A 14129-nucleotide genomic window follows, 5' to 3' on the forward strand; every position below is an offset into this window, starting at 1 on the left:
AGCATTAGTTAATATATTGTCGTTTGCTTCACCAGTTTTTAGGAAAACGTGTTTTAAATATACCTGATTAGACTTCAGGAACTACTGAGATTTTCGGTCTATCAATAAACTACATTTCTGGTTAAGTTATTAAAAACCGTGTAAACAAAATTGGAAAAATATCCTAGAAATTCAAAGTTTTCACATAAGGAAAACGCGTACTCCATTGTGAGCAAGGACAACCTGACATGTGATTGACACCGATGTTCGAATGCATTTCCTCTAATTCCTCAATGCAAGAAATGAGACATTTTCAATTTCTGGAATTGAAAATCAACTGACTTTAAAAAAATCATTACGTTCTTCCTCTACCTGAGCAGCACTTTGCTCCTTTTGCACTACCCTTAACAGAGACACTTTTATGTTCTGTTACTTCATTAAAATATTTAGGTTGGTAACAATGAACTTACTGCTTTATTGATGACCTAATGTTCCATGTTACTTTCGACAGTTTCTATTTGTTTTGATGGTTTTAAGCTATCAGTTTGAAGTACGCAGGTGGAAGTATGTAACATGTAAATGAATGCTCTGACTGAGTAGAAATAATTTCATTTATATTTTTAGATATGATTTTAAATCGGTTTTGCGTGATTGATTAATTAACAGTGTTTCATTTTGAACATAACTGGCTTCATTTTTATGTGTGACAGTTTACTTCTTGTGAATATTAGACAATGGTGAAATAAGTCCAAAAAATATGAAAAAGTGGAAACATGACTGAACTAATATTTTCTCGGGGAGACACTTTTCCTCGATCATTTCTGGACACGTATCGTGCATCTAAAAGTGAACTATATAATGAGTTAGCATCTAGCAAAAGTGATGAACTAGTTCTTCAGAATTCTATGGATATTCCTGTTCCCGAAGAAATTCACCACGGACGTTCAGAAAATCTGCTGGATATAACTCCTTACTCTACTCCAACTAAAGAAGACTTCTTGGACGATGAAGAAGTATTATTGCCAAAACCTCACAGACGAAAAACTCCTGTTGACCCAGAAGATAGTATTAGAGATATGGTTTCAGATAATGACTTTTACAAGTGAGTGTTACCAATCTTCCTGTTATTATCTATTATTGATGTTTAAATGTATTTTTCAGACATGTTATAACTTTGAAAACAATTTCCCACTAATATTTAAGAGGTAGAACTTCACATGCAAAAAATTACCCAGACAGGTCAATAAAAATAAAACAACATGGAATGTAGTAGCGGAAATTACACAGAAATTAAAATTTCATAAAATATATCCATTGAATATAATACCTATTTTGACTTGAGATCTGCCTGATTTGTCCATTTCTACTAAATCTCTGGAAAACACTGGGAGAGTTTGGGTCTCGACTGGGTAGTGTCCACACACATTATTAGAATTTTTGTTATGAATTGTGATATTGCCTATATAAACACTGTTTGGAACCTTGTGATTCTTGGTGCTGTGTTTTGATGTAATCCATCTTGAGTCTTGACATGTGTGTGATTGTGTATTTGATCAACCTATTTCATCTCACTGAAAAACCTAACAACCATGGTTCCTAACCTTATCTGTGGAGATATTAAAGAGTTTTTTGCTACTGCCTCTCAGAGTTCAGAATATTGTCAGATTAGACATAGTTTGTGTGCCCGGTTGATGAACAATTCTTGAGACATTCGCATACCTTGAGAGTCACATAAATGGATTTGCAGAATGTATATAAACGATGACAAATCTCATCTTCATGACGAACCTCTAGCTGTCAAACATTTTGAGAGATTTATGACTCAATTCACTACTTAATATATAGGAAGGAATTCATTTGAATATTGAAATCATACAACATTTTCTCTTTATAAACAAACTCATTTGAATAAATATTTAACAAATGACAAAGTTGTCAAATTCCTTGAGTAGGCATCTCTTTTTTCTGACAGATGTTCTCTATTTTTTTGACATCACATTAAAAAAAATTCCCCGACTCACGTCTGGAAGGTCGTGAGTTCGATTCCAACCTCGACCAGATATTTCTGTCGAGAGAATTTATCTAGTTGAAGTTGGGATGATTATGCAACGTTAGATGTCTGACGGACTACGAATAACCATGATGGTCCCTAGGTGGCTCAGGGAGTTATTAACATTGCCTACCCAGGACACGAGGCTAATGACCAATGTAGCCGATGACACCAAGAAAAAAAAGTTTCCTAATATGATTTTTTTGTAACACCGAGGGTTACTATATAGGGGGGTTTGTGATATGGAGTCAACTTTAGACTACGGGGTATCTGAAAAAAAGGGGAATAATGTTGTCATCAGTGACATATTGACAGCAATTTTGATGTTACTGATATTGAGTTTGAATTTAAGAGATAAAGATTACTTTGTGAGCTTAGTTTATGAATTTTCCCAAAGTTTCTTTGAACATTTTTATCGGTAGTAAGAGTTTCACAGTTAGTTTATTCTTTTTATAGTATCGAGCTTATTAATAGTTGTATTGTTTCATTAATGCATAACATAAATGCTGTGTGAATAATGGTTTCAATAATTTATCAAACATTGTGGAGCCTCCCTTCAAGTTTTCACAGATTTCCCTGTGATGATATTTTGAGACAGCAGTGGATACTTTTTTGCCACAATTCCGATAATTGGGCACCCCTTAAGTAATCAAATTCAAAATAAACTCTTCACAAATAATTTCTTTCGGAAGCAAACTGAAAAAAAACTTTCAACTTCTTCCAAAACCTATTGAATAAGATAATAACTTTTTCCTATTAAGTTTTCATTCCAAATATTCGTTATGTAATTGAAATACTTATCATTCACGCTAAGCATTGTAGTATATAAAATTTGTCTTACAAGGAAATTTATCATCTTCTGATTACATTATACTAGACATTTATATATCTCACATCCAGAATGGAAAAGGCACAACTTAAAAAGTGACGTTTCATGTCTGTAGACGTCCTGAAGGTGGACCTGTATGAATTTACTTTGTATTTACATTTCCTGTCTCCATTGCAAGAATGTGTTGAATAAAATGAGCAAAATTTATATGTGTATTAATAGTTTTCTACTGAATATAATAACTTTTTCTTTGTTCATGTCAGAACAAAAATATACACTTCTTTTTATTTTATGAAAATGATCCCTGGCACATATTTTGATGTGGGCAATGTCCTGTCCCCAGGCGATGGTATATATGATTCTGCCACATTTACCTTCTTCACCATGGACTGGAAACTCGATAAGTACAATCATCTTCCTTTTAATACTTCGATAACTGATGAATTTCTTGCTGTATAAATAATATTGAAAACTCCAACTAGGGCTCACATTTATCAATCATTGTACATATTGTTTATTTTTCACAACGATTCAGTATAAATGGATAATGAATTGGATCAATCACATGGCAGTGCCCGCATTATGCAGCCACAAATGTCGATAGAAAATGACATTTCGCAACCCCTAGTATAGTAACCCTGGTAACACCACATTTTGACCAGACTAAAATTCAACCTCTTTTCTTCTGCCACCCTCATCAAAATATAATTTGTCATTTTGACGGTTTTTTATCACCATTTTCATCATCTGGCAGAAAATCCTGTGATGAATAATCTGCAATGTATATATATTTTCCAGGTCAGAAAATATCTATACAATGCCCATTACATTGACCTGCATTGGGCTGCAAATTTTAATGTTTTGTTGTTTCGTCTATAACTATGGTAGACGTGATCAAAGACGATGAGACAATGAACGAACTGGTCTATAAATGGAGTAAGTATGTGCTATGAGAAGATATGATACACACGTAGATAACAACACTCGTATTTCACGAAAAGAAAATAATGAATGAAGTGATGCTTGCTTTCTTGTTTCACTTATAGCTCTGCTTCTTGAGCAATTTGCCAGTCTTCGGTAGCCACACCAAACTTTCGAACACTTCTTTGGTTGGAAGAGCTACCTTGGTACAATTATATTTCACACATTGAAAGTGACATTGAGAAAAAACATTTTTATCATAAACTCTATATTCAAGTATATAATCGTTGCTTTGGCGTTTCTAAATAAACTCAAACTAGAAAACTCGTTAGAATAAGAAATATTTAACACGTACCTAAGAATAATAATAATATAGATGAATTTATTGACAGCTGAAATAACATGATACAATATGGAGAAAAACAAAATACAAATTTGACAATAGGATACAAGATTGAACAGAATTCATTTTTCCTCTTGCACATTACAAAAAAAAATGAAAAAGATGAAAAACAAAAAAAAGATATAACAAAGGACCTAAAATAAAATTGGAATTGTGATAGCGGGTTCAACATTTAATTCATGAGGCGGATATCGATACAAACATAAGGATACTACAAATATTTTAGCTATGGCCTACAAGAGCCAATGTGTCATAGAATATATTCGGGTATTATTGATATTTCAGAAGGTGTTTTCTCAGGCAGTACCTGAAACTGGAAACAGATTTCGACCGAAAGGAAGGTGGTAGGTGGTTATATAATTCAGCTATCGTATATGTAAATGACCTTTTGAATAGTTCTATGGAGTGTCTAACAACATGGATCATTTTGCGCCTGATGTTCACATTATGAACATCAGTTCGATAAGTTATTTTGTTATAGAGGTAGGGAGGTGTTCTATTGACAATAACTTTATGAAATAATGTCGAAGAATGAAGAGTCCGCCTATCGTACATTTTCAGCCACCTAGTTTTTTTGAGTGTATGAGAAATCGGTTCTCTTTTCTTGATACCGTATGAAAATCTCAAACAAGAGTTTTGAACTCTTTGAATTCGTTGTTGTTCATTTTTAATTAGAAAATAATGATACACTACGTCATAATGATTGAAAATAGATAATATCAACGAATCACAAATGAGGTATTTGGTTTTTAGGCTCAAGACATGCCTATGAGGGTGTAATACTTTCATTTTCCCAAATGCTTTTTGAATCAATGTTGAAGTATGTTTTTTGAATTTGAGTTCATCATCGATACAAACTCGTAGATTTCTTAACCTGATTTACAACCGGTAAAACAGTGTCATCAATTTTTATGATCAGATCTCTAAGTTTCGACCTTGCGACTTTCCTTCCAAATACAATCATAGAGCATTTGGAATTATTAACTTCCAGGGCATGTTTCTTCGATACATTAACGAATTGATTCAAATCGTCATTAATGACATTTTCGCTTTGCTGTACAGAGTCAGGAGTAAAAGAATAATACAACTGTGTATCATCGGCATACATATGATATTTGAGTTGTTTCAAACAGGTTGTCAAATGGGAGGTGTAGAGGATAGGTCCAAGGATTGAACCCTGTGGGACACCTGAAGAAGTATATGTGAAATCTGACATGTGGTTCTCCACCCTAACAATTTGTTGTCTATGTGAAAGATATGAATCGAAAAATTTCAAAGTGCTTTGACAAAGTTCATTATAATGTAATATAGATCGAAGTAGTTGATGATTCAATGTATCAAAAGCTTTGCTAAAGTCGATCAATAGTAGAACAGTGATTTCGTCTCTATCCGATGCTGCGACGATATCATCTAATATGTTCAATAAAGCTGTAGCACAGCTATAGTTTGGTCTGAAACCAGATTGCATAATTGGAAGTACATTGTTGTTGTGAAGGTGGTTTCTCAACTGTTGAGCAATAGCCTTTTCCAAAACTTTAGAAAAAAATTGAAGAAGACTTATAGGACGCAAGTCTTTGAATTTCTTAGGTTCTTTAATTTTGGGTATTGGTACCACGATAGACTGCTTCCACTCACTTGGGAAAACTTTCTTCTCCAAGCAAAAGTTTATAATATGTAAAATAACGGGCACTATAGGTTCCCGTTATCGAATAAACCGAAACCGGATTAAAAACAGACTCTATATAAAAACAATTAAAATGGGCTCTCAATAGTAGAACAGTGATTTCGTCTCTATCCGATGCTACGACGATATCATCTAATATGTTCAATAAAGCTGTAGCACAGCTATAGTTTGGTCTGAAACCAGATTGCATAATTGGAAGTACATTGTTGTTGTGAAGGTGGTTTCTCAACTGTTGAGCAATAGCCTTTTCCAAAACTTTAGAAAAAAATGGAAGAAGACTTATAGGACGCAAGTCTTTGAATTTCTTAGGTTCTTTAATTTTGGGTATTGGTACCACGATAGACTGCTTCCACTCACTTGGGAAAACTTTCTTCTCCAAGCAAAAGTTTATAATATGTAAAATAACGGGCACTATAGGTTCCCGTTATCGAATAAACCGAAACCGGATTAAAAACAGACTCTATATAAAAACAATTAAAATGGGCTCTCATTTGTTTGCGGAAAAATTGTATTCATAATAACAAATTTATATTGTTATTATACGAAATGAGTATTCAAGTATTAATCCCCCAGATTCGATCCCTATCTGACGTAATAGCTCTCTAGTAACATAATCAATCATAGCAAATCCGATTTTCAATCATACACTTAAATAATCAACAAAATTTTTAACATCATAGCTTAAATGGGACACTTTTGTACTCCTTCCTTCTATACTTATGAATGTCTTTATCGTATCGGTTCGGATTTCCTTTGTCTAATATGATATAAATTGATTTGAAATCCCTGAAAGAATCTGTAAAAAATTAAAAGGATTAGCTGAAAACACAGTTTTATTAAGCGAAAAACTGAAATTTCAATGAAATAACATACAAGCAACAACCAAAAAACCACAGCAAAAGTATTTATCTTAGCTAAAAATAATTCATGGTAATAATTTATATGATATCATCCGGAATGAGTATTCAAGTATTACTCTTCCAGATTTGATTTGACGTAACATCTCTCTAGTAACATAATCAATCATAGCAAATGCTATTTTCAATCATTCCCTTGTATAATCAACAAAATTCCTTCCTTCCGTACTTATCTTAGCTGAAAATAATTCATCATAATAATTTATATCATAGGTCCACAATATTGACCAAAATATCCAAGGACAGTACTTTCATTTATTATTGAATGAAATTTATTATTGTAAGACTCATAATCAGTCATAGTAGAAAAATAAACCTGGCATATTTTGTAGTATTTAAGATAAAATCAGCTAAATGAGTCCTTCACTCAATATTCATTGAAAAGGTTATTGTAACTTTTACCTGTGTGATACTGATCCAAAAATTCTGGTTCTTAAAGATCCAGAGTTTTCCATTAGTATTACACAGGTGAGGCCACTTGAATTTATTTTATCGCGCGATTGAATATTCATCTCATCGTTTGCACAGCATTTGAATTTTTTGGAAGTATAAGGTACTTTTTCCAGGGATTTGTCATGAAAAATTTAAACAACTCTTACCTTTTATTCGTGGATTTCAACAACTTATTATACCTAAATGAGGCATGAAAATCAATGAGATCATGGATTTCACAAAAAATCATCATTTTTTAAATTCATTCATTTATTTCTATAGTCACAAAAGTATCTAAACATTCTGTGTGAAATTATTGGAATTCAGTTAGAATAGGAAGTTTTAATTTTCTTATTTTTTTTCTTCGTATCTTCGCAACCAAATAAGAATTTTATTATATATGAAAAAATAAAATAAAAACAACAATAAAAATTAATTGGCGCTCCGAGGCGACTTCATTGATTCCAGTGGCGCATTTGCTTTTTCAGCTGCAGAAAAACCCGGAAAAACCTGTAGCACCACATCATTTGAAGATCTTGATCTAACAATGTCCTCTCTCTTATAAAACAAAATGTAGGGTGTCTCCAGAGGCTCCAATAAATTCAATGCATCGCCAGAACACTTCGTTTATCTACACAATGAAATTATACAGAATTTTCTCTTTAGGTTAGTTAAGTAAAGGCTACTTGCACTGGTGAATTCCTCACTTTCTATATAAATTATGATTATGATTTATTCGGATTAGAAGCTTAGATTAGGTTTGTTGCAGGGTATCTATTTCCAAGATATTAAACCTTTGTATAGCTTTTATAAGACATTTCAAATTAGTATCTGAATAGGGATATATTAAAATTCAAAAATAAAGGGAAATTCGAGGATTTAATGAATAGATGTTACTCAATGTATAATTGTCTGGGTAATCAGATATCTTAGTGAACTTTGTTTCTTGGAATTCTCTCATTGTGTCAATTCCCAATGTGGATCTGCATGTTTTTAATACATTTTCCTGAATCTGACAAGGTCAAACAAGAAAATAATTGAAACCACGTTTTCCCAAAAATCTCAAAACGGTTCCATTTATAGAAAGTTTACAAGATATATCATTTATTGCTACCAATAAATGACATTCACAATAAGTCTATAGATATGGTTTTTTTCTTTTTCATTTGCGGGGTGGGAGAGAGATATAGCGAAAAGTTATTACCGTTTTTGAGAAATTCATTCCTTTCCACAAAAGAAAATTTAAACTGAGAGAAAATCCATAAAAAAGTTTTTTTTTCAAAGATTTGCAGGGCAAATAATTCTACGACAAATAAAATTTTTTCAACGATTTTTCAGCCGTATCCAAAAATTTGGAAATATTTTTTCCAAAGGTTTCAGATAGCGCAATTAATTATTGGACACATTAAATTTTTCCCTATGCGAGGAATCGCATGTTAAAATATAAGACCTTGTCAATATTTAGCTCACATAAGTTTCGAGTTTGTGTGAAATTGGTTAACTAAAAACTCAACTTACTCAGGTCATGTGTGGTTTTGTGGCTCGTGTTGTGGAAGGTAGAAGAAATAATGAAAGTGATGTACTCAAAAATTGGCAGTTTAAGATAATAATAAATAACAAGAAAACAAAAGGAATTTCCAAAAGCTATAAAAATGTTGAGATCCAGTTAGATCCGATTACTATCTGGTTCCAGCATGTTATCTATACCTTCATCTAACATACCCAGTGAATCAAGAATATGTGGAGTTTCAACAGCAAAAATGGAAACAAGTTTTCATTTAGAAACATATCATTTTTTCAGAATTTAGTTGTACACCTTTGTTTACACCATTTTTTTGAAATTTTGAAAGTAATAATTTCGCTTTATTCAAGTTCCCCGGCCCGCCTGTCTGTCTGTCTGATCGCGATAATCTCAGAAAGTACCGAACTGATTTTGATATGTTTTCAACAAAAGAGGAAGGTTTTTTGTGTATCATTGATGTTTTGTATAAATCGGTGGAAACATGACAGTTATAAAAAAATCTGTTTTTCCGTTAACCAGCTGCCGCACTCATACGAACGACAACGCTCAGAAGTCGAAAACTTGTGCGAGCTAAGGATTAACGAGGTCTTACATTTTACAGTGTGATTTCCAACATGGGTTGGACGATAGCAAGTGAAAATCGATCGTTCAGGCTAGGGCTTGAACCACCGACCAACACGGTAGTCAATTCGAGTGAGTGAACAAAGCACCCACGGCGAACCGGCTGGCTACCGACCGACACATCCATTTATTGTGAAAATTCTATAAATATTATGGATGATAAATATGACAATGTTATTCACAAGAAGTTGGGATGGCAGGGTTATCCATGCGATATTTAATCCCCTTGAAGGAATTTGGCTACTACCTACTACAAAAATGTCCGCGATGGCATATGCCTATCTTTCAAGGATATCTTATTTACTTTATGTTTGATGTTTAAGATAATGGTCATATATATTGTAGTAATTGAAATACTATTTAGACGGATACGATATTATTCTTGATAAATTTGAATTGGTACTATGTTACTTACTTTGTGCATTTCATATACATTATGATTTGTGATGGAATTGATCAACACTTGATGAAAATTCATAACGTTTTCAGTGAAAATTCTCACAATGAAGTGTTTTTTGAACACATTATGATTGCCTATCATACAATTTGAATCAATATCTTGCGAATTGGAACTATCCCGCGATACAATAAATTCAAGTAGCTATAAAAGCAATTAGCTCCATGCAGGTCAATTCCAAACTGGTCTGGAACTGCCTAGAAATGCTACAAGAACTAGGTAGTCAAAACAGACTGTCATTAGCCTGGGTACCAGGCCTCACAGGATACAAGGGCAACGAAGAGGCTGATTCACTAGCACGAGAAGGAGCACGATGCTTCACTATTGGCCCAGCGCCCTTTTGTGGTACAGCAAAAGCGCTGCGAAAAACTTGTAACAGCAACTGGAAGGAAAAACAATCTCAAAATTGTGGGAATAAGGCGCCGGGTATGAGACAGGCCAAATAGTTCATTAAAGAGCCATCGCCAAAATTCACGGAGTACCTACTAAGTCTGAATAGGCGATCAACTAGAGTTCTGGTCGGGCTATTGACGGGACACTGTAGACTCAACAAACACATGAACAACATCGGACTGGCAGACACAGCCTTATGCAGGCTTTGCCAAGAGGATGAGGAAACCTCCGTACACATACTATGCTATTGTGAAGGTCTGTCAAGGATAAGGTTTGCAACATTAGGGGAGGAAAAACCACAACCCTCTCAATATATGGGGAACTTGAGGTCTGGCATATGGAGTCTAGTTACAAGGACGGGCCCAGACAAGGAACTCTAGCATACATGAGGGCACACACAGTAGACCTGCAAAGGTCGCAGTGTAGTGGCTGTTCAGCACAGAAGCCCCATATTAATCTAATGGACCCATTGTACATCCTCCCGAGGAGTTGTCCTCCTAGGTCGTCGTCCATCCTGTCCTTTCCAGGAAGGTGGACAGGTCGCTGGGAGACATCTCCTTTATATCGGTAGGTGTAGGCCAAGACTCGCCGAACACACACTCTCTTATTGACGATAACTCCGGGACTCGCACAGGACATGCCTGACAGTATCATCTTCCTGTTCACACATCCTGCATAGAGGTGTGTCCACTAGCCCCATATTATGGAGGTGTTTCCTTAGCTGACAGTGGCCAGTCAGAAATCCTACTGTAAGGCGTAGATTTTTCCTGGTCATTGCCAGATATTTCTTCGGCGCCAGCTTCCCAGGGTCGCCCAAGGTGATCCTGGCAAGATTACATCCTTTGATTTCATCCCATCTCTTTAAAGATTGAGCATGGGTGTAACATTTGACTAGTTCCGCAATTGTCGAAGTCATCAGGCCGTGGGTGCCACTTGGTCCTAAAATTCTTAATCCAGCCGCTTCCTTGGCTAAAGAGTCGGCAATGCGATTACCTTTACTCCTGTCGTGCCCTTTAACCCACCTCAGGATAATGTTATTATCTACCAAGGCTTTGGCTAAATCTTGGTGGCACTCTAGTACTATCCCTGAGGTAACACGTTGTCTGTTCAAGGCTAATAGAACTTGTCTACTATCAGTGCAGTTTATGTCATATATATTGTAGTAATTGAAATACTATTTAGACGGATACGATATTATTCCTGATAAACTTGAATTGGTACTATGTTACTTACTTTGAACATTTCATATACATTATGATTTGTGATGGAATTGACCGACACTTGATGAAAATTCATAACGTTTTCAGTGAAAATCTCACAATAAAGTGTTTTTTGAACACATTATGATTGCCCACCATACAATTTGAATCAATATCTTGCGAATTGGAACTATCCCGCGATAAAATAAATTCAAGCCGCCTTCCCCTGTGTGAATCGAAAACTCTCGATCTTCAAGATCCACAGTTTTCGATTAGTATCACACAGGTAAAAGTGACAAATAACCTTTTTAATGAATATTGAGTGAACGATTCTAAGATATTCATTTAGCTGATTATCATAAATACATAAATACAAAATATGTGGGGTTTATTTTTCTACTGCAACTGTGTATGAGTCTTTATAAACGAAATTTCTTTTGGGCTAGTGTTGACTTAACACTGGGTTGTTAACACCCCTTTGAGGTTGATCTCGCTCTAGCAATCTACTAATTTTCGGTAAATGAAAGTACCGACCTTGGATATTTTGGTCGATATTGTGGGCCTATCATATGAATTATTACGATGGATTATTTTTAGCTACGATAGAGGCATACATAAGTATAGAAGGAAGGAATACGAAAGTGTTCCGTTTAAGCTATGACGTTTGAAATTTTGTTGATTATACAAGCGTATGATTGAAAATCGCATTTGCTATGATTGATTATGTTACAAGAGAGGTGTTACGTCAGAAAGGGATCGAATCTGGAGGAGTAATACTTGAATACCCATTCCTGATGATAACCCGCAAACAAATGAGAGCCAATTTTAATTGTTTTTATATAGCGTCTGTTTTTAATCCGGTTTCGTCGGCTTATTTGATCTCAGATACTCGCCGAATATTTTTTTTCTAACGAGTTTTCCAGTTTGTGTTTATTTAGAAACGCCAAAGCAACGATTACTTGAATATAGAGTTTATGATAAAAATGTTTGTCCTTATATATCACTTTCAACGTGTGAAATAGAATTGTACCAAGCTAGCTCTTCCAATCGAAGAAGTATTTGAAAGTTTGGTGTGGCTACCGAAGACTGGCAAATTGCTCAAGGAGCAGAGCTATAAGCGGAACAAGAAAGAAAGCATCACTCCATTAATTATTTTCTTTTCATGAAATACGAGTGTGTTTATCTACGTGTATAGTACTTATTCCAATTATAGACCAGTTCGTTCATTGTCTCAGCGTTTTTGATCATGTCTACCGTATTTATAGACGAAACGTCACACACCTAACCTTACCGAATAAGTGGGAAGTTTTTTCAAATCCCACAATTTCATTCAGTAACACAAATTATAGCTGAGGAAACATTATCCTTCAATTGCACTTGAAATTATCAAGTTCATCTTCAACTGGATATATTTTTGTCAACACCTCCAAGATTTCAAAGTGATACCTCCAAAAAACAGTTCCATCCATCTGTAAAAAGTAGTTGAAGTCCACACCGTCTTGTCACAGTGATGCGGGGCTCTGCCGTGATTGACCCTCTTTCCCTAGCTACTCGTGGGACTTTTATGGACAGAGTAAACTTAGAAATTCTGTCTGACGCTGAGTCTATAGAGGAGATGAATGTCAAGCTTACGACTCCAACTGACCTCCCTGTAAAGTCAGATCAGGAACGAGTCTACAGAGGAGATGGATGTCAAGCTTACGACTCCAACTGTAAATTGCTTCCTGTAAATTTAGATCAGGAGCGAGTCTACAGAGGAGATGGATGTCAAGATTACGACTCCAACTGTAAATGCTTCCTGTAAATTTAGATCAGGAGCGAGTCTACAGAGGAGATGGATGTAAGCTTACAACTCCAACTGTAAATTGCTTCCTATAAATTCAGATCAGGAGCGAGTCTACAGAGGAGATGGATGTCAAGCTTACGACTCCAACTGTAAATTGCTTCCTGTAAATTTAGATCAGGAGCGAGTCTACAGAGGAGATGGATGTCAAGCTTACGACTCCAACTGTAAATGCTTCCTGTAAATTTAGATCAGGAGCGAGTCTACAGAGGAGATGGATGTCAAGCTTACAACTCCAACTTTAAATTGCTTCCTATAAATTCAGATCAGGAGCGAGTCTACAGAGGAGATGGATGTCAAGCTTACGACTCCAACTGTAAATTGCTTCCTGTAAATTTAGATCAGGAGCGATAACTTCTCAACTCTCCAACTCCTGATCCAATAACTGAACCTAAAAAAAAGGTTTGGTGGTGCAGCCAGGAAACGACTTTCGTCTCCTCAAGAGCGGGGTACTTTATGAAACCTCCTTGCACCAAATTCTTGAGCGGCGTACGCAGAATCTGTCTCAGATAGAGGAACAAACCCCCCATGAGCAGGTTAGCAAACGTTTGCGCTGAAGTGGTGATTCACCAAAACCAGAGGCGAAAAAGCCCTGCGCGGTTGAATCGAAGGCATCGTCAGGTGTAGCTGACGTGAAAAAACCCTCATATGGGAAGGTTGTCGCGGGTATCAAGGTGGAAATCTTGCACCTTAACTATCCGACTACCTCATTAGCGATGAAACAGCAGAGCATATATTTTGTGTCTGCCCCGCTGGGGACCGAATCAGGTTTTTAGAGTTCGGCAGAGGCGTACTCTTACCATCGGACCTGAAAGACTACTCACCATACAAACTAATCGGCTTCGTTAAGATGGTGGGTTTATTTGGTCGAGTGTGAAT

At 35.5% G+C, this 14129-nt stretch overlaps 1 protein-coding gene across 1 annotated transcript in view; it reads left to right on the plus strand.

Moving 5' to 3' along the window:
• Positions 1 to 497: 497 nt before the first annotated feature.
• The window catches only part of LOC111504545 (uncharacterized), an 89555-nt gene continuing 75923 nt past the window's right edge, over positions 498 to 14129 (plus strand). The window contains exon 1 of the mRNA XM_023159119.2: positions 498 to 1081. Coding sequence (XP_023014887.2) covers positions 753 to 1081 — 329 coding nt within the window. The 5' untranslated portion in view covers positions 498 to 752. The remainder of the gene's footprint in view (positions 1082 to 14129) is intronic.

Source organism: Leptinotarsa decemlineata, unplaced genomic scaffold, assembly GCF_025532065.1.
Source record: "Leptinotarsa decemlineata unplaced genomic scaffold, Ldec_3_MD MMD2_tig00002082_RagTag_RagTag, whole genome shotgun sequence".
Taxonomy (NCBI): Eukaryota; Metazoa; Arthropoda; class Insecta; order Coleoptera; family Chrysomelidae; genus Leptinotarsa; species Leptinotarsa decemlineata.